At 39.3% G+C, this 21,144-nt stretch overlaps 2 protein-coding genes across 3 annotated transcripts in view; one reads left to right on the forward strand and one right to left on the reverse strand.

Annotated features, from left to right (window-relative positions):
* The window catches only part of LOC122563241 (protein phosphatase 1 regulatory subunit 12B-like), a 282,450-nt gene extending 272,872 nt beyond the window's left edge, over positions 1-9,578 (reverse strand). Inside the window, exon 1 of one of the 2 annotated variants that reach the window (XM_043716857.1) lies at positions 8,792-9,578. In XM_043716857.1, the coding sequence (XP_043572792.1) occupies positions 8,792-9,331 (540 nt within the window). In that variant the 5' untranslated portion in view covers positions 9,332-9,578. The remainder of the gene's footprint in view (positions 1-8,791) is intronic. The other variant, XM_043716856.1, reaches the window with a different exon arrangement.
* Positions 9,579-15,326: 5,748 nt separating this feature from the next.
* Positions 15,327-21,144, forward strand: part of LOC122563242 (adenosine receptor A1-like) — a 128,977-nt gene continuing 123,159 nt past the window's right edge. The window contains exons 1-2 of the mRNA XM_043716860.1: positions 15,327-15,407; positions 20,321-20,522. Of these exons, the coding sequence (XP_043572795.1) occupies positions 20,476-20,522 (47 nt within the window). The 5' untranslated portion in view covers positions 15,327-15,407; positions 20,321-20,475. The remainder of the gene's footprint in view (positions 15,408-20,320; positions 20,523-21,144) is intronic.

Genomic DNA, 21,144 nt, shown 5'->3' on the forward strand with positions numbered 1-21,144 from the left:
AGGGTGAGAGGGGAAAGATATAAAAGAGACCTAAGGGGCAACCTTTTCACGCAGAGAGTGGTATGTGTCTGGAATGACCTGCCAGAGGTTGTGGTGGAGACTGGTACAATTGCAACACTTAAGAGGCATTTGGATGGGTATATGAATAGGAAGGGTTTGGAGGGATATGGGCCGGGTGCTGGCAGGTGGGACTAGATTGGGTTGAGATATCTGGTCGGCATGGACGGGTTGGACCGAAGGGTCTGTTTCCATGCTGTACATTTATAGGACTCTATGGCACATGTGTCTAAGATCAGAGAATGCAAGTCTAAGGTAAGGGGCAAGTGATTTAGAGGAGATAAAAACTTTTCACACAGATGTCAGAAATATGGATTGTGCTCCCTGATAAGGTCGTAGATGCAGATACTTTTGTAATATTTAAGCAGCATCTGGATGGTTTCTGGATATAGGTTTGCTCGCTGAGCTGGAAGGTTCGTTTTCAGACGTTTCGTCACCATACTAGGTTACATCATCAGTAAGCCTCTGGATGAAGCACTGGTGGCATGGCCTGCTTTCTATTTACTTGTTTAGGTTTCATTGGGTTGCTTTTCCTGTGGTGATGTTATTTCCTGTTCTTTTTCTCAGGGGATGGTAAATGGGATAAAGTCAATGTTTGTTGATAGAGTTCCGGTTGAACATCAACTAGCCACAAAAAGACATAATCCACTCTCACTAGTAACCTTACACACAAATGAGGCAGGACACCACTTCAACTGGGACAATACATCCATCCTAGGACAAGCCAAACAGACACGTACAAGAATTCCTAGAAGTATGGCATTCCAACCGGAACTCTATCAACAAACACATTGACTTGGATCCCATTTACCACTCCCTGAGAAAAAAAAAACAGGAAATGACATCAGCGACCCAAGGAAGCCTAAACACAAATAGAAAGCGGGCCATGCCACCAGCGGCTCACTGACGATGTTACCTAGTATGGTGACGAAACGTCTGAAAACAAAATCTTCCAGCTCAGAGAGCAAACCTACATCCAGAACCTCAGCCTGAGCAACAAATCTTCTCAAAAGTTGTTATCTGGAGGAGTACTTAAAATACCAGGGTGTAGTAGGCTGAGGACCAAATGCAGGTAAATGGAATTAGTGTGGTTTGGTGTTTGTTGACCTAGACATGGTGTACCGAGGAGTCATACAGCATAGAAACAGGCTCTATGACAACGTGGCAATAACTATAACCAATCATTCAATGCTTTCACAAACATATGAAAATGACTAGACCACCTTAGCCCTTTGAGTCTGCTCTGCCATTCACTAAGAGCATGGCTGATCTCATTTTAACCTAAACACTACATTCCTGCAAAGTTCGATAATGTCCCAACCCTTAGTATTCAAGAATATACCTATATCTGCATTAAAAATATTTAAAGATTCTGTATCCATTCCCTTTTGAGGAAGGGAATTCCAAAGACTCAACACTTAGGCAACTTTGCTCCTCACCTCTGACTTAAATGGGTGACCTCTCTTTTTTTTAAACTATGCCAACCCAGTTCTAGATTTTCTTACATACAGATAGAGAAAGTAGGAGTCACCCATTCAATCCTTCAATATGATCATAGCTAATCATCCAACTCAGTGCCCTTGTTTGCGCATTCTCCACATACCGTTGCTCCTGATAGCCTATGAACTTTATTCAACCCTTTCTTGAAAAACATTCAATATTTCGGCCTCAAACACTTTCCACAGCAGAGAACCCCACAGACTCACCACACTCTGGGTGAAGAAATTTCTTCTTACCTCAGACCTAAAGTAGCTATCCCATATACTTTACTGCGTTTGCAGCTTCTAGGCTCCCCAGTCTTCAGGCACATCATTCCTGTATTTACCCTATCGAGGAGAAAGTGAGGACCGCAGATGCTGGAGATCAGAGCTGAAAATGTGTTGCTGGAAAGCGCAGGTCAGGCAGCATCCAAGGAGCAGGAGAATCGACGTTTCGGGCATTGAGCCCTTCTTCAGTAAGCCCGAAACATCGATTCTCCTGCTCCTTGGATGCTGCCTGACCTGCTGCGCTTTTCCAGCAACACATTTTCAGCTCTTTACCCTATCTAGACCTGTTTGAATTTATATAGGTTTCATCGAGATCACAGAATGACTACAGGGCAGAAAAAGGCTGTTTAGCCAATGGGATTTGCACTGACCCTCCAAAAAGCCACTTAACCTGCACATCTTTTTGAACTATGGGAGCAAACTGCAGCATCCTGAGGATACCCATGCAAACACAGGGAGACCATGCAAACTCCACACAGACAGTGGGCCCATTGCTCAAATCAAACCCGGATTCCTGGAGCTGAGGCAGTAATTTTAGCCACTCCCTCTGACCTTCCCCATTCCGTTAAACTCTCCTGAATATAGTCCGAACCAATTCAGTATGTCTTTGAGAAAGCATGCAGCCTTAAATGAGATAAATTTGCTGCAGAGAATGTGGGAAAGTGCTTGGTCAGAAGAATTGGGGACTTCTGTTCTTTGTGTCAATGGATCGGTGTAAATAAGGTGATAACATATGTTCACTTGTGGAATGTGTGGCAGTACTTTTTTCCACACCGGAAGCTGGAGGCACATATTTCAGAATACGATGTTGGATAACTAAATTGCTGGTTTATATCAAAAACTCTCAACAAAACTCACTCAGTCGGAAAATAACTTGTAATTTAATAAGCTGAGTGGAATATGCACATAATAGAACAATCCTGATACATTTGCATGGATACCACACTGAGCAGATTTGAATTTATGAAGCTCAGCTTCCTCATCTTGACTGCTCTGGGAAGTGAATGTTTCATTACCCTTACAGGCTAGGAAAACATGAAGGCTGAAAGTTGGAAGATTTCATGTGTGAGTGAGAGAGAAAACATTCTTCTGTAAATTACACTCACTGATTGAAGGGTTCAAGGGACAGAGGGGGAGAGGGAACAGAAGCTGGTGGAAAGATTAACCTTTTTTGGTCTGATTTGAGTGAACACTGGCTTGCCATGGACTGAATGTTTGTATGTTGTTCCCTGGAGCTCCAGATCCGGGAAGGTTATGAATTTAATTTGCATTCTGGGAATCGAAGATGATTTTAAAAGAAAAAGCCATTTTGTAGGACAATGATATTGGCCATGTTAGCTGAGTAAGGTTACCTCATGTCCTTTCCACATAGTTTAGACTAGTCCCTCATTATAAGCAACAGTAAAGACTGCAGATGCTGAAGATTAGAGTGGTGCTGGAAAAGCACAGCTGGTCAGGCAGCATCCGAGGAGCAGGAAAATCGACATTTCGGGCAGGAGTCCTTCATCAGGACCATTCCTCAGTCCCTCGTTATGATGTACTGTTAAAAGGGAAGGTTATCTAGCCAAAGCAAAGCAATCAGCCATTTGGGGCTTGGCTGGATCAAGATTTCCCACTTTGATGTGCACATAGCTTAATTTGTCAAGCGTAATCAAACCTGTCAATGAGTTTCTCTTCCTCTGCAAACTTTTGCCATTTTATTGCTGCTTATCTGATTAAGGACATGTGGTGTTTTTGTAATTTTAATACCAATTTCTGTATAAAGAGTCCTTATTTGCAACAATAAAGGGAAGTAGCCTGAGAGAGCTCTCAGGGGTAAGAGTTGGCGCCACGACTCTTCTAAAGGTTTTAGAACCTTAGATACCTGCAAACCAGACTTGAGCTACGTTATAGTGTAACACTGATGCCATTGGTAAATAAAGGTAATAATTTAAACTAAACTGTCTGTAAGAGTTTTATATTCCAGCCTTTCAGAGTATAATCTCTGGGACGAACCAAGAGAGGCTACAGTCAAGTCCATCAGAAATTCCCAGAGCTGTCTTGAATAGATACTTTAACATCTTCACGTGTCAGTCCTGCCATTCCAGAAATCAGGCTGGAAAACCTTTGTTGCATTCCATGGCCAGAATATCCTACCTCAAAGAAGGAGACCAAAAACGATACACAATATTCCAGGTGTGGTCACAACAACTGCTCATGTATTCCAATTCTCTTGTTCTGAAGGCTAACAATCCATTTACCTATTCACGACTTTCTGCATTTGCATGCTTACTCTCAACCTTTCTGGTGTACCAGGGCATCCAGGTCTTGATGCACTTCTCCTTTTCCAACTATCACAATTCAGATAATAATCTGCCTTCCTGTTTAAGTTACTAAAGTGAATAATCTCATATTTATATGATACTTCATTTGCCACGCATTTGCCCACTCAACTTGTCCAAATCACACTGAAGCATCTCTGCTTTGACACAACCAGCTTTGGGTCATCTGCAAACTTAGAAATACATTTAGTTCCCTCATAGAGGCATAGACTTGTAAAGCTCAGAAACAGACCCTTTGGACCAAATCATCCATGCCGCCAGATATCCTAAATTAATCTCGTCCAATCTGCCAGCATTTGTGCAGAAACAGACAAGCGAAGGATGAGTATTCATTATACAGTTGCTCATGATCAACAACTCTGGATAAAGTACAACCTCCTTCTACTCCCGTGACTGTGCTACTTTCTCAATAAATTTCTTTGCCAGGAAAACTCCCAATGAGTAAAGAAATAATTGTTAGTATTTCAAAGGTTAAGTAAATTCAGCATATGTTAATTCTCAAATTTCAATGGATTGCTCATATAAACACTAAAGGAAATGGTTTATGAATACAATTTCAAAGCATCCTATTAAATTAATTCTGTGTAGTACACTAGTTTCAGAACATATAATGAAAAGCACTCAATTTTTAAATAATCTTCATACTTCCTAAACATATAGTAAGTCTAACTACCAAAGAAAATCATCAAATAGTCACTTTCTAATATAGCAGTATTAATAGTTTAGTACAAAAGGCACTTCACTCACTGGCACTGATTATTCTGCAAACGCCCATGATGTAGTCACTGAATGTCATCCATACAAAAATAATGTACCATGTTTGAAAATAATAGCTCTCTAATTCAATAAACTGAATTGCTGCCTTCACACAGAGTTCAGTTGAATTAATCCTCATTGGAATTATTGAATGCTCATTGAAGCTCAATTTTATTTTACTAACACACTTACAAACTGCACATGTAAGTAAATATTAATTGGCAAACTTGTAAAGCACAGGAAAACAAAGATGTTCTCTCATAACCAGAAACCTCATGACAGAAATGAAAATAGTACACATAGATGTAATGACACAGATCTCGACATATCAACATACATTTCACTCATTAGTGCCATTCTCCAGTGCCTGAGCAAAGAGAAAGTTAACTGTCGTAATCTCTTGCCATGGTCGTGGGTACATTCGCCAAGCTGGGAAGTTGATTTACAGATGTTTTGTCCCTGTCTAGATGACATCTTCAGTGCTCTGGAGCCTTCTGTGAAGCGATGCTGTACTGTGTTTTCTGGAATTTGTTTGTTTCCATTCCTACTGCGTCCAGTTGTTTGTTGCAGAAGCCAGTATATTGTGTATTTGTTGATGGAGCCTGTGGATGAGTGCCATGCTTCTAAAAATTCTCTGGCTGTTCTCTGTTTAGCTTGACCTATGATCATTGTGTTGTCTCTGTTGAACTTGTGGTCCTTATCATCTATGTATATAGCTACTAGGGACAGCTAGTTGTGGCGTTTAGTGGCAAGTTGGTGTTCGACAATGCAAATTGCTAGTTGCCTGCCTGTTTGTCCTATATAATATTTCATGCAGTCTTTGCATGGAATCTTGTAAATTACGTTAATCTTGCACATGATGTTGTAGAATCTTTTGTTGTGGTGAGTCACTGTCTGAGTGTGGCTGTCGGTTTATGGGCTGTCATGAATCCAAGTGGTCAGAGAAGTCTAGCTGTCAGTTCTGAGACTTTTTTTATACAAGATAGAGTGGTTAATGTGTTGGGTTGCAGCATGTCCTTGTCGCATTGTTTATCTGTGTGGCATCTGCAGATGAAGTTGCGGGGATATCCGTTCTTGGTAAAGACTCTGTAGAGATGTTGTTCTCTTCACAGGTCAGGAGTGCTGCAGTGTTTGTAGCCCTCTTGAACAGGGTCCTAATGAAGGTTCTCTTATGTGTGTTTAGGCAGTTGCTGTTGTAGTTCAATATCTGGTCCATGTGCAGCTTTTCTGTACACTTTTGTGGCACATTCACCATTCTGTATTCTTGCTACCTCAGACTCACCAATAATTCACCAGAACCATATCCATCATGTGCAAGACTAGCGTAATTTACAGGAGTCCATGCAAAGACTGCACAAAACACTACACTGGACAAACAGGCAGACAATTAGCAATCCGTATTCACGAACACCAACTAGTCACTAAACACCACAAACAGCTGTCCCTAGGAGCTACACACACAGATGACAAGGCCCAAACATTTGACTGGGACAACACAATAATCATTGGACAAGCTAAACAGAGGACAGCCAGAGGATTTCTATAAGCATGGCACTCATCCACGGACTCCATCAACAAATACATAGACCTAGACCCAATATACAACGAACAACCAGAACCGGCAACTGGAAGCAGCAGGAACAGAACCAAATAAATTCGAGAAGGCACAGTACAGCATCACTTCACAGGAGCCTCCAAAGCACTGAAAACGTCACCTCAACAGGGGACAAAATATCTGCAAATCTACTTCCGAGCTCAGCGAACAAAGCCACAACCTCATCAACCAGCACCCGAGCTACAAATCTTTACTCAAACCTTGTCTTAATCTCTTTCTATAGATTAGCACACTTAAAACTATCTGGTTTTCATGCCTTTCTCATTTTGCATCAGAAGTTTGTGTAAATCCACTGTCAATCTAACTAAACTATTCATTAATACAAGGAAAACTGTATGCAAAAGTTGATTCTGAGAAACATATTCTTATGATTTGTCTACATCTGACATTTGGATTTAGTTTTAATGACCAAACCATGTCAATTTACATTAACCCCTTGAAAATGCAATCTAATTGTGTACTGTAAATTGTTGCAAGTTTAAGTGCCAATTTAGTGTTCTAGTAAAAAAAAAGCATGTCAATTCTAACAGCAGCGAGTTACTGTATTAGATGATAACATTGTCCACACAGACACAGAAGAAAAGCAATACCAACTACATAAACAATGCTGATTAGAACTGAGGCAGGTTTTGCAAAACTAATGTACCAAACTTGTAACCATTTTACAGCGTTTGCATGCCCCAAATACAAATAAACAAAAACTGAATAATATTAGCCTGTATTAGTATTTAAATGAATCTGATGACAACTCATTACAGTGCAGCAAAGTGCATCACTAAGGATCTTCCCACATGCTCTCACTGCATATTTAGGCTATGATTCTTACATTACTAAATCTTGGCAGCAGATCTCCTACTTCTCATCAGGACAAACAATTTTCCCTTAAGGTCACGAACCATTATTACAGCTGATAAACTTAACTGCTTGGTTTTAAACCATATGACAACATTTTAAAGAGATAGTTATGACATGATAACAGAATGAAAATACCAACAATTCAATATTTAGCACCTTTAACAAAATTAAACATTGAGATGCTTTACAAGACTATTATAAAAAAAAGCATGACAGTACCACATAATGACATTCAAGTCAATATTCACAGATATGGAGAGAAATAGGTTTTAAGAAGTGTTTTAATAACAGGCAGTCAGGTAGACAAGCAAAGAGCTAGAAGGAACACTAAAACTTGGGAGCCAAGGCAACTGAAGTAGAGTTGTGATTTTAAATGCACAAGCAACTAGAATCATTGATTAAAAACAATTTTCCCCCTGCACTGCTTTTCAAGCTACGTAACTCCTATAGCCAATAGAGTACTTGACTTATAAAATATCTAGGCGAAAGTGAGGACTGCAGATGCTGGAGATCAGAGACAAGATTAGAGTGGTGCTGGAAAAGCACAGCAGGTCAGGCAGCATCCGAGAAGCAGGAAGATCGACGTTTCGGGCAGGAGCCCTTCATCAGGAAATCTTGAAGTGCTTTTGGCCGAAACATCGATTTTCCAGCACCACTCTAATCTTGTCTCAAAATACCTGCCAAACTACCATGTTAAAACATAGTCACTAAATTAGTATAGGAACGTAGTGTTTGTTCACTTTCTTTTGACTGAAAATACTTTGAATTCCAAGTTTGCTTATGTTTGGTACATCAAAAACAGCACGTGGCGAAATAAATTAATTCATATCCAAATTAACACAGTGTCCTTAAATAGACAAGTCTGTAAAATGGGACTTTTGTTAACTGCAGCTCTAACATTTAAAAGCCCGATATCAAACACATCATAACGCAGAAGGACGTTTCCTTGTGTAAAAGGTACTGCACTCTATGTAGGAACCGTCACTGGTGATCCTAATATCTTAAGCGTATGTTTGGCTGCGGGATACCGTTGTATCCTTACTTTTGCCATCGGCTCACAAAAGGGGACAGAGGGAAAGAATCGGGAAATGAGTAGGTCAGATACTGGTGAATGAGATCACTGGAGACAAAATTCGTAACATCAACTGCAATTAATTTCAGTGAACGGAGATAGAAGGGAAACCTCAGCCCTTGCAGCACCAATGCGCTTGGAGAAAGCCCTGGACCACCTGCAACAACAGGGAATGCAAACAAACCATAACCACATTGATCGCACTGGCAATGGCACAGCAGTTGCCTGAATGAAGGGCGGGTCAATGGGGTCTCCTGCCGCACCGAATGTCTGCTGTGCAGAAGGGGAGATGGAGGACAACCCTATACATTCACTCCAGGCCAGGCCAGGCCAGTCGTGCCGGCCGTACCTGGTGCAGCGCCGTCAGCCCATCCACATTGGCGTAGTTGATATCAGCCCCGCGGTCCAGCAGCCGCTTCACCTCCTCGGTATCACCGCTCGAGCAGGCGGCCAGGAACACGGCACCGTCGTCGAACTTGACTCGGGTCTTCTTCTTCTTGAAGACGGGCGGCTCCAGGTCGGTCTCGGAACCCAGCCATCGCTTAAGCTGCTCCCCCCGCCGATGTTTCGCGTTGTCCGCCCGCTTCCGATCATCCGCCATCTTCCCACCGCACTCACTCCCCAAACAACACCCCGCCCCCCCCCCAAAAACAACAAACGGCCGCCGCCGCCGGTCCAGCCAACCCGGCGCGCGCAGAACCCGCCCCTCCCCCGCGGTCATTGGACACCACCCACATGCTGAGAGCCCGTCACAGCGGGGATTACTGCCTCCTCCATCGGTTATTGGATAATGCGCATGTCGATCAGTCACCTGTCGCCCATCAGGTTCGGATGCATTGTTTACATAGATTAAAACTCGCCAGAGATTCGACGCCGAGCACAGTGCCATCTGGTGTAGAGGAGGAGGTTGCGAATGAAGCAGATGCGCAGGTGTGCAGTGAAAGGTACATCCATCATGCGTGCAGCACCAGCCACTGTTATAAATAAACCTGTTTTATTTATCTATCATTTATTTTAAGTCTTGAGCTACCAGTTTGACATATATTTTTTCGCTTCTGAATTTACAGTTCTGTCAATATAACTTTTAACAATCTACTTGATTTTTCACAGTTTTTCTGTGGTTAGCAGCATTAGAAATCGAGCAGCAAAATAAATAAATTCATTTTTTTTAAAAGTCTCATTATTTATGTAAGTGTTTATCTAAAAGAAAGAGACAATTTTGATGTATAATGCTGAAGCTGTTTACAAAGGCATACATGGCCCTCAATTTTATCATCACATCACCCACATTTGTATAAAAGAACATTTCAAGAAGGCACTGCAAGTTACAGACAATTAATGTGGTTATACAATTGATACAACAGAAGTCTAGAGGGAATTTAATAAAACTCAAGGTGCATTTTGACTTGAATGGGCATATGCAATTAAAATATTATGTAAAGGCCCTAACCAAATACAATATTAGATTGGAAATTTATGCAAGTTCAGAAACTGATACTGGATTTTGAAATGTGAAAATTTTAATCTGTGAACAAAATCAAAAAATCAACATTGGTTCTTCAAAAATGATCTACAAATGAAATATAGTGTTTTGTCAGTTTGCATACTACCATCAAAAAAAACATCAAATTCTGAAGAAAAATCAAAAGATCAACTCAGTTTTTCACTCTACAGACACTACCAGACTTGCTGAGTTTCTCCAGCCCTTTCTGAATTTATTTCAGATTTCTGATAAATTCGCTCAAAATTTAAAAATCAAATTAGGTGATCCAAAATATTTCAGAATGTAATAAAATATTTAATTTATAATCATGGATGCAAGATTATCGGCATCTTAAACTAGTGACACTTAAAAAAGTATTTCCTAAAAGAACTCATTAACATTAATTTATTTGTGTATGACTTGCCATTTGTTCAAGTTTCACTTCTCTTACTTCAAAATTCCAAAACATTTACATCATAAATGGAAATTGCTGATATGTATAATGAATTAAACCCTCAAAACGTAAGAAATTGATCCACTGAGGAGACTCAATTGATGCATGTTTAATTGGTTGATGCTCTAATGTAGATGTCTGTCCATAAGTTTATTCATGATATCAACTTATTGCTGTGTATGTCTGGCCACTAAACAGCTTCCTCTGGTCAGCTATTGCAAACACATGCATCTGTTTTACCTGAATAATTACTTTGACAAATCTGTCTGTGTGTCCCCAAAAAAAATTACTCTACATAAGTGCAAAATATTTTTGAACCAAAGCTTGCCAGATTAACCAAATGCCTTTATCAAACACAGGAGAAATATTTTATTTGACAAATCAAAAGGGATTCTCACCTGGATTACATGCACTTATGTAATTCTATTTTGAATCATGTGTTCAATAGAGTACAAAGTAATATTTGAAGCCTTTCTGAAACCAAGCCCACTAACATGTACACTTATCTAACTACCTTACATTCAAGAAAGCAGCTCACTGTCACTTTCTCAAGGGCAACTAGGGATAGGCAATAAATACTGGCCAGCCAGTGATGCCCACATTCCAAAAATGAACAAATTATTAAAATTGTACAGTACTAAGCCCTTGCATCACAATTTTTTGCATATAATGCAGTTACCTGGCAAAAGATGGAGAAATGAATTAAGCGTTCCAAATAATCAAACATACCTAAGTAATTATCAGAGTAGATACATAGTTCTTTGAAAGTTGTGCCACAGGTAGACAAAACGATTAAGAAGGTGTATAGCACACTTGCCAGCATTGCTCAGACTATTGAGTATAGGAGTTGAGACATCTTTTTGTGGTTGTGCAGGATGTTGGTGAGGCCACTTTTGGAGTACTGTGTACCAACTCTGGTCACCCTTCTATTGGAAGGATATTATTAAACTGGAGAGGATTCTGAAAAGGTTTACCAGGATGTTGCCAGGTCTGGAGAGTTTGAGGTATAAGGAGAGGCTGGATAGATTGAGACCTTTTTCACCGAAGCATAAGAAGTTGAAGGGTGACCTTATAGAGGTTTATAAATTTATAAGGGGTATAGATAAGGTGAATAGCAAAGGTCTTTTTTTCCTAGGGTGACTGAGTTGAAAACTAGGGGACATATTTTAAGGTGAGAGGAGAAAAATTTAAAAGCGTCTGGAGGGGCATATTTTTCTCACAGAGGATGGTTCGTAAGTGGAATGAACTGCCAGACGAAGTGGTAGATGCAGTTACAATGTTTAAAAGGCATTCAGATAGGTACATGAATAGGAAAGGTCTAAAGGGATATGGGCCAAATGCAGACAAGTGGGATTAGTTTAGTTTGGGAAAATTGGTCAGCATGGACTGGTTGAACCAATGTGCCTGTTTCCGTGCTATATGATTCTATTTAAATAATATTACATTCCAAAACATCAATATTTATTAAATGGTCACTGATGTTATCAAACTGAAGTGAAATTACAAACTAAAACAATGCGCCTTTATCCTGCCAAGGGAGTTAAGAGAATGTTACAAAGTTAATCATCAGAATAAATTATCTCCAGATTAAGTAGCATTACGTTTATACTACAAATTTCTCAGGAATATAATAGGAGTCTAAAAGTAATTTACTGCATCAGCACTCAGCTTTGGTAGTGATAAAATTGAATTTTCTAATTTGTGATCTAATTGTTTATTTTTTGACTTTTTAAATTGATTAATAATATTAAAATAATAACAGACTTTTTAAAGAAAAAAGTCTGGGTTATTATTTTAATATTATAAATCAATAATAGTGAAATGCAACATAAGCACACATTGAAACAAATGTTCAAATGATAAATGAAGGAGTAGCAACCTTTTTAAATAGCAAACGATCAGCTATCCATTCTACAAATATGTTAGCCACCACCCAAATGTCATTGGAGATCTGTGATATAAGGGATCCCATCACCTCTCTGTGGATTCTGATTATTTCTAAAGTTGGTAACAAGATTCACATGGTATACACATGACATATTGCACCACATTCATTACCATGTAGGGATTTAAGTTTCATGACTGTGACAGGAGAATCAGCAGACTGCTGTCGTGTTCACATCCTTGAAACATGCGCATTCGATCAATTTTTGAAGCTATATCGAATGGAGAGGGCATTTCTGAACATCGCAACAATAACCTCAGTAGGAGAAAACAATTCCAAGTCTTTTGATGTTTGTCTTGTAGGGCCTTCAAACTGTGAAGGAGATGTAGCAACAACATGCTCCGGGACTCTTTTATCATGGCAAAGTTCGGTGATGCAGCATTTCAAATTGATTAGAAAACTCTCTCACCCTTACTGCTTGCCAAAAATGATAAGTTGACAAAGGAATATTTTTGACCATGTTATGAATGCACTTTCTGTGGCCATTAGGTTCTAGGACAGGATTTGAACCTGAAACTACATGCTCAGGTTACTCACTGTGCAGCACGAACTACCTCTTTCAGTGTGCAATTGTCATTCCAACATTTGGTGACTTGATTGGATTTTCGACCAACTCTAACCTTTTAATTTCGCATGTATCGTTTTGCTTTAATGTCTGGAACTGCAGACATAGAGTGATACAGCATGGAAACAAACCCATCGGTCCAACTGTCCGCGCCGACTAGACATCCCAATCGGACCTAGTCTCACTTGCCGACTGAAAGAATAAAGTTTCCAGTTTACAAAGCAGAACGTGTCCTTCAGAAACGTTTTTGATCCCATGATCTAAATGAAAGCTGTAGTTTCATGCTACTTTGGTTATGCCATCCCGACACCCAGTTTGATTCTCATGTTTGTTTCCTGTATTTTCATGTTGAACAGATCGATTTGCCATATTCACCTTTAAATAAATTACTGTCAAGCAATTTCAGTTTTTAAATTCAAGTGTGGGATCAGCACCAAAATATTCAAAGCGGGGAATGCCCAGTTTTGCTTTTAAGTGTGCAGGTGTCTCAAAGTGACTGACTTTGCTTTATCATTATCACGGTAGACAGATCTTGTTAAGGATCAACGCGCTCTTGTTTGACTTACACGGTGGCACAGTGGTTAGCACTGCTGCCTCACAGCGCCTGAGACCCAGGTTCAATTCCCGCCTCAGGCGACTGACTGTGTGGAGTTTGCACGTTCTCCCCGTGTCTGCGTGGGTTTCCTCCGGGTGCTCCGGTTTCCTCCCACAGTCACAAAAGATGTGCAGGGTCAGGTGAATGAATTGGCCATGCTAAATTGCCCGTAGTGTTAGGTAAGGGGTAAATGTAGGGGTAGGGGTATGGGTGGGTTTCGCTTCGGCGGGCCGAAGGGCCTGTTTCTACACTGTAATCTAATCTAATCTTACACATGAACTAATCAATGAAAGTTTGATTCTATTTACCTAAGACCTCAATGATAAAATTCAGTACTGTACATGAAATGAAAATAACAATCGAACACCTGCAAACAATCTTTGTCAATGTGTGGTTTGGAGACAATTACCAAGAGGAACAGACAACGTTTGAGAAGTTTGAGGGTTAAAAGCTGAAAGCAGGACCTGTTTAATCAACATTCGCATAATCTAAATTGATAATTCGCATAATCTAGATTTGAGCAATACTTAAATTGATATTTAAGATTTGAGCAATACTTAGTAACAGTACGGTGTAAGTTCAAAATGCCGCGTAGCCCCACAGTGAATTTTCTCCCCATTGCTAGCAGCTCAGCGAGCGCTGTTCAGTCTCCTGACGCCGAGAGACCCAGCAGCTGTTTTCAAAGTGACAGTGAAATGCCTGCAGCATACTGCCTGAACGCTCTCATTCGTCTACGTAGAAACGCCAGGTTTATAAAGGCACCCTGAGATCAGTGTGAGGGTCATTTTTCAAAAAGGTGACCCCTGTCAGAATTCAGGAAGCTGCCCGTATCCTTCTTGTAAATCGTTCAGCACAAGGGAGAAATAACCTTGGCGTGCCATCTTGTGGAAACTTGCTGAAATACGGAAATGAACATTCATTTAGAATCCTAAAGACATTTACAATGTCACCCGCTGTCATAGATTCCAAATCCGCCATTAAATATTTCGATAGATTTTTATTTAAAAAGTTTCAGAATTGGACCAATTTTGGCTCAGACAAAAGTCCATTGTACCATTAAAGAACAACAATTGCAAAGTGTTCAGCGTAACCATTGATCCCAGGGGAGTCAGTCACACAAGCGAATGTTCCCAAATTGAAGACAGTTTAGGCACTGAGTTGAATGAAACGTTTTCACTATGTGTTGTAACTCAATTTCAGTACATGTTTTTTGTTTTCTTTTTAAAATGTCGACAGCTTGTTTTTAAATTACATCTGTTCAGTGGAGGAGAAGGCTAGCAGCGGCACTTTTCTCCCAGTCAATAACAGAGGGGCTCTTTAGCAAATATATGATTGGGATATTTTTGTCCTGTTCTCATTATTTGTTTATTCTGTATGCGCATATGATGCAGCACACATTGCTAACGACACTATTTTTAAAAAATGTACTTGATTCATAAAAATACATATATAATCACTGAAGCAGTTTGGTTCTGTACGGTAGGATATGAAGAAACAAATAAACATTGGAGTTTGACTCTATCCAAACCGAACGCATTTCTGACTTGTACAAAATTATATTTACACATATTTTAAATTTGGGAAGAGTCCTAGAACTGTGCGGGCCCCCATTTAATTTCTAACAACACTGATCTCTTGCCGCGTTTCTGTAGCCGATGCCGGAACTTCAGCATGGCAGCTGAGAGTGCATATAATTTTAGTACACTGATAGTTTATCATTTACAGTGATAAGGAGTGATATTTCTGTACTCTGTGCAAGTTACATTCACTAGTCATTTGATGAAGGTTTAATTATATTGTGAACCCTAGGGTGCTGAACTAAAATAAGTTGTTGGATAAGATATTTACTGAGAGCCCGTTCAGATACATTAATGCACAGCTCTGCGGGAAGTGAGTCTTGAATTCAGGCCTCTTGGCTCAAAGGTAGGGACACTACCACTGCCCTAAAAATGTTCGCTAATGCTGTTATGAACGATTCACTTTCTGGACGGTAGCTCTCAACCTTCTGTTTGTGAATTTGCTCTGGTGAATCCATATAGGGAATCCAAAACTTTCAGGACATTTGCCACTGCAACTGTAATAATTCAGTTCATTAAACTGTCAGATCCAATAACTGTCCTATGTCAAATCTTCAATGAGATTGTTGGCGATTGGCGTTTAATAATTTGGAGAATTTATAATTGAACAGAACCGTTCCTCATCACAAAGCATTAGGCTCTGGTGCAGCCGCGACACTCCACTCAGTCACTACTTTGAAATGAATTGTTCAAAGGCTCCGCGCCGAATGTTGAAAGAAAAGCGATAAACGCAGGTAGTGTTGCTATCTGTCCCTTGTGGCTGTCGCTCAAGCACAAACTTGGTCGCAAAACGTGTCTTAGCTGCCATCCTCAAAAACAGGGACTCAATTAAAGCAGGAGAGAAATAATAAATGATCTTAATAGCATCGGCGGAATAAACTAATGGAGGAGAATGAAATAACGTTCAAGTTAATTCTTTTTCTGGTTATTTTTAACTAATCCAACTTTATGTTTTGTTTTGCAATTAACCATGCTTTATTAAGAAAAGCGTGTCGTTGTGAATTCCCAAAATAAAATCAACATTCGTTAGCCAAAACACAGGGCTGATTATGAAAAATTCATAAATGCATGTTTTCAACAGGCAAGTCGCTCAGGAAAAATCAAAGGAATTATGATAATGGTCTTCCATTCAACTTGTTGACCCAGGAAAACATATTGTGTTCTCCAGCTCTTTTTTTGATGAAAACAGTCCTGGAGTTTTGATTTCACTCCTTGACTGGGAAACAGGGCAGGCAATGGCCAAGTGGGGTTATCACTGGACTGTTAATCCAGAGACCCAGGGAATGTTCTGGGGACCCGGATTTGAATCCTGCCTTGGCAGATGGTGGAATTTGAATTCACTAATAATCTGTAAGAGTCTAATAATGACCATGAATCAAGTGGTTCATAAATGTCCTTTAGGGAAGGAAACTATTATCCTTACTTGGTCTAGCCTACATGTGACTTCAGATGCACAATAAAGTGGTTGACTCTTACCTGCAGTTAGGGATGGACAATAAAAAAAATGGGCAAGTCAGCGATGCCCTCATCCCATGAACGAATTCAAAAAAAAATCCACACACTGATCATGCTTTATGTGCATAACTGCCTTATGTGAATCAGCAATGTAGCAATAGCATTTCCTAGATAATACCATTAGGCCATTGCCTCCTCTGTTTCCTGTGATTTCTCACTGTACTGACACAGTTTAATTTGAAGTACTATAGGATTAACCTTTCCATGTCAACCAATGCATTCCACTGGGACTCTCAATCAACACCATGGTTCAACTAAACTACATTGTGGCTTGTATCAAGTTGGTGGGCTGCAAAGTATTACGCAGGTCTTGCTGAATATGGTCACTGATTATTTCAGAAGTTGAATGGTGCTGAACATTGTGCAATCATCTGCAAACATCTACACTTCTGACCTTATGATGGAGAGAAAGTCCTTGATGAAGGAACTGAAGGTGGTTGGGCCTAGGATACTACCCTGAGGAACTCCTGCAGACGGGGGCTGAGAAGAATGATCTCCAACCGCAACACCATCTTCCTTTGTCCTAGGTACAACTCCAATCAGCAGAGAGATTTCCTCCTGATTCCTATTTCAATTACATGAAGATGTTAAATTAGTTAGAAAGTAACAAAGATGTGCTATTTGATTTCTTCGTCTTCTGTATCTGAACAAGAGAAAAAAAGTAATTTCACAATCAGGACATACAAATAATCTGCTGTGACTTATCTGGTAGTTTGACCTCCCTCCCTGTGGAGCAGAATGTAACATCTGTCTTTTGTCATTTTCCTACCTTCCTGTTATGGACAGCCAAAATTGGGAACTTTCTATTCAGAAAGTGAGACCTCAATCCTTTTAACTAGGCTGATTGTGTGAAAAGCTGCAGAAACTTTGATTCAATGAACATTTTTAGAAAATAAGTTTATACTCCTCACCATTGTCTTAAAATCTATTTAGTATTGTTTGTTTTTTAAATGGTCATAAATTTTATCAGATAATATACATGCTACCAGCCTTTCTGCTACTGTATAAAGTGTCTTTGCCAATGGTCTTGGCACCAATCCTAGTTAATGCTTGCTTTTACTACTAACCAATGCAGTTGTGTCAAATGCCTCAAGTACCTTTGACGGTAGGTTCCACATTAAAAAAAAATCATAATGAGCTTACATGTGTAGGAAACATAGCCAAAATTTGAATCTAGTTATGATTCAAGGTAATGTTGGTACATTATCACTGGAATAATCATGACTAATTTGATATACTTAACATACAATTAACTGTTAAAAGAAACATGGTAAACAAACTTGGAGGGTTTAGTACGAATGATTTACACTGAATGCAATTTTCTAACCATCATATATATCAATAACACATCTTTCACATTTACATTTAAAAATAATTCTAGCAATGTTTTAAATAGTGCAAAGGAGAAGAACTAATGGAGATTGTACATATAATTTGTGCCAGATATGTCTAAATGAAACTGTCCTGAAATAAGTGAGTGTAGTGCTTAAAAAGCACAGCCGGTAAGACTGCATCCAAGGAACAGGAGAATCGATGTTTCGGGCATAAGCCCTTCATCAGGAAAGAGGTCAGGATGAAGGACGTATGCCCGAAATGTCAATTCTCCTGCTCCTTGAATGCTGCCTGACCTGCTGTGCTTTTCCAGCATCACACACTTGACTCTGATCCCCAGCGTTTGCAGTCCTCACTTTCTCCTGTCCTGAAATAAGCATATATTTAAGATGATTATTTTTTCTGTTATATGTTTAAAGTTTAAGAAGATAAAGAAGAAAAAAGATGCATGATCATGCAAATACAAAATTGTATTAAGCTACCCAACATTCAGTTTTCTAACTATTATATTTTATTTTGCCTGCACCACACTTATAAAACTGTTGAAAAAATGTCATTCATTGATTGTCGGTGAATAAACCATTTGGTCTGATGAAGACACTCCTTTGTTTAGAAATAATTTCAGATCTTTGAACTGTAGAAGTTAAAGATAATATACTTAGTAGATGTCTTCTGAGCACAATTTACAGTGGATAGAGGCAAATGGTGATGAATTTAACATTAAAGGAAAGTTAAAGGACCCATGTAGTTTCACCCATTCATTGGATGTGTGGTTTGCTGGCTGGGCCAGATTTATTGTCTATCCTTAGTTGTTTTTCAGAAGATGGTGGTGACCTGACTACTTGAATCTGTAGTCATCAGTTTACTTTTAATTTCAGAATTTAATTAAATTCAAATTCCACCATTTATTGTGGTGGCATTTAAACCCAGGTTCCCAGAAAATTACCTGTGTCTTTGATTTTTAGTCCACTGGCAACACAACTATGCCATCATCTCCTCAAAAAATATACCAAATACTGATTTGCAAAGAACTAGTTCACAGGGAATGTAATGCTATTGACTTGCTAACAGTGCAACTATATTCCCATTGATTTACTGTCTCATAAATAGTCCATGACACTTCATTCATTTTCATTTGCCTAATAATGTCATTGATTTATTTTTCCTGGAACAATATTTCCATTCTTGCACTGTTTGCCTTTATGGAAGCCCCATGTAAATGTTTTATTACCATTATAGGATGCTAACCCACATGTATGAGTTTTCACTGGATTGTGCTAATCTCATATAATGTGGCCAACTTTCAATTTTATTTGTGCTTGCATTTACAATGAATCGGTTTTGAGGAATATGATTACTTACTTTTGATCAACTTTCTGGGACAGCTTGCAAGAATAATAATGATAGTTCTTTTCAGTGTGTCTGACAGTTTTAAAACTCATCCCATTTGTTCTTAAAATTTATTTTTAATTCTACTCTAATATGTAACTTTATTATTTATATTTCCAGCTATGTTATATTTCTTTCTTTGTATATCATACACAAACAGGATCTTCTTACAATTGACTGTGTTCAATTAGGTTTCTATATCTTTGCTACTGAGAACTGCAGTTATTTTATAGACAGCTAGCAATTCTAACCATCATGTCTTCAGCAGACTATCTTTACCTAATGTGGCAGTGCTTAGATTATTCCTTGCAAGATAAAAAAAAACTAGGGCATGGGTCTTGTGGAATTGAAATCAAACATTTATTGCAATTAACTGTAATGTATACAAATATTGAATCCATGGCATATCCATGTCTAACATTAAGCTTTTGGTTACAAAGAGTAGCATGCTTCAATAAGTGTGTCATCCTTCAAGTGACAAAGTAAGATGGATTTGGAGAACTTTATACTCTCAGGTCACATGTTATCATACAGTGATGTTATCACGATCATATCTCATTAAGGTATACAGTCATGCAAACTGTGATATATAATACAACAGGTATAGAATTATTCAAGCAAATCAAGAGGGATCAAGTTAAAAATCACACAGCACCAGGTTATAGTCTAACAGGTTTATTTGGAGGCACTAGCATTCGAGGCACTGCTTCTTCATCAGGTGGTTGATAACCAACTGATGAAGAAGCAGCGCTCCAAATGTTAGAGCCTCCAAATAAATTTTTTGGACTATAAACAGGTGTTGTATGATTTTTAACTTTGTCCAACCCAGTCCAACACCGGCACCTCCAAATCATAAAGAGGGATCAGATTACTTGCAAGAAGACTTCACTATCCTCCTAATTTTGCTCAAGGCACATATGAGGGAAAGAAAGCAGCTAGAAAGTGCACAGCATTGAAGATTTTGGAGCTGCAAGTGTCACAGAACACAGTCATCTTGAAAAACATTTTTGTGTCTCTTTCCAGATCTGGTTGTGACCCAAGGTAACTGATACATCGAACTTAACTGTTGGATACTACATGCTACAATATCATCCCAAACATAACCATGGAATAGATTGAAGAGGAAGGCAAGAAAATGAGATTACAGTTAGGATCTCAACAAGTTGGAGATTAGGAGAATGAAGGTTCCTGGAGGTAGTCATTACCATATTGTGGGATTTCAAAGGTAGTGAATTCACGTAACCATTGTATAATAGCTGTTTGACAATAACGAGATTACATCATCTTTGAATGTTAAATGCTGTCAGATTACATGGAACTGGGATCTAAATGAAGAAATTTCAAGTGAAGTCCTGCTGTGGCACATCTCTGTACCTAGAGTAAATAATTATAGAGTCATAGAGTCATAGAGATGTACAGCATGGAAACAGACCCTTCGACCCTTCATCCATGCTGACCAGATATCTCAACCCAATCTAGTCCCACCTGCCAGCACCCGGCACATATCCCTCCAAACCTTTCCTATTCATATACCCATCCAAATGCCTTTTAAATATTACAATTGTACCAGCCTCCACCACTTCCTTTGGCAGCTCATTCCATACACGCACCACCTTCTGTCTGAAAAAATTGTCCCTTAGATCTCTTTTATATCTTTCCTCTCTCACCCTAAACCTATGCCCTCTAGTTCTGAATTCCCCCACCCTAGGGAAAAGACTTTGTCTATTTATCCTATCTATGCCACTCATAATTTTGTAAACCTCTATAAGGTCACCCCTCAGCCTCTGATGCTCCAGGGAAAACAGCCCCAGCCTGTTCAGCCTCTCCACATAGCTCAAATCCTCCAA

The sequence above is a fragment of the Chiloscyllium plagiosum genome, chromosome 26 (genome assembly GCF_004010195.1).
Source record: "Chiloscyllium plagiosum isolate BGI_BamShark_2017 chromosome 26, ASM401019v2, whole genome shotgun sequence".
NCBI classification, from domain to species: Eukaryota; Metazoa; Chordata; class Chondrichthyes; order Orectolobiformes; family Hemiscylliidae; genus Chiloscyllium; species Chiloscyllium plagiosum.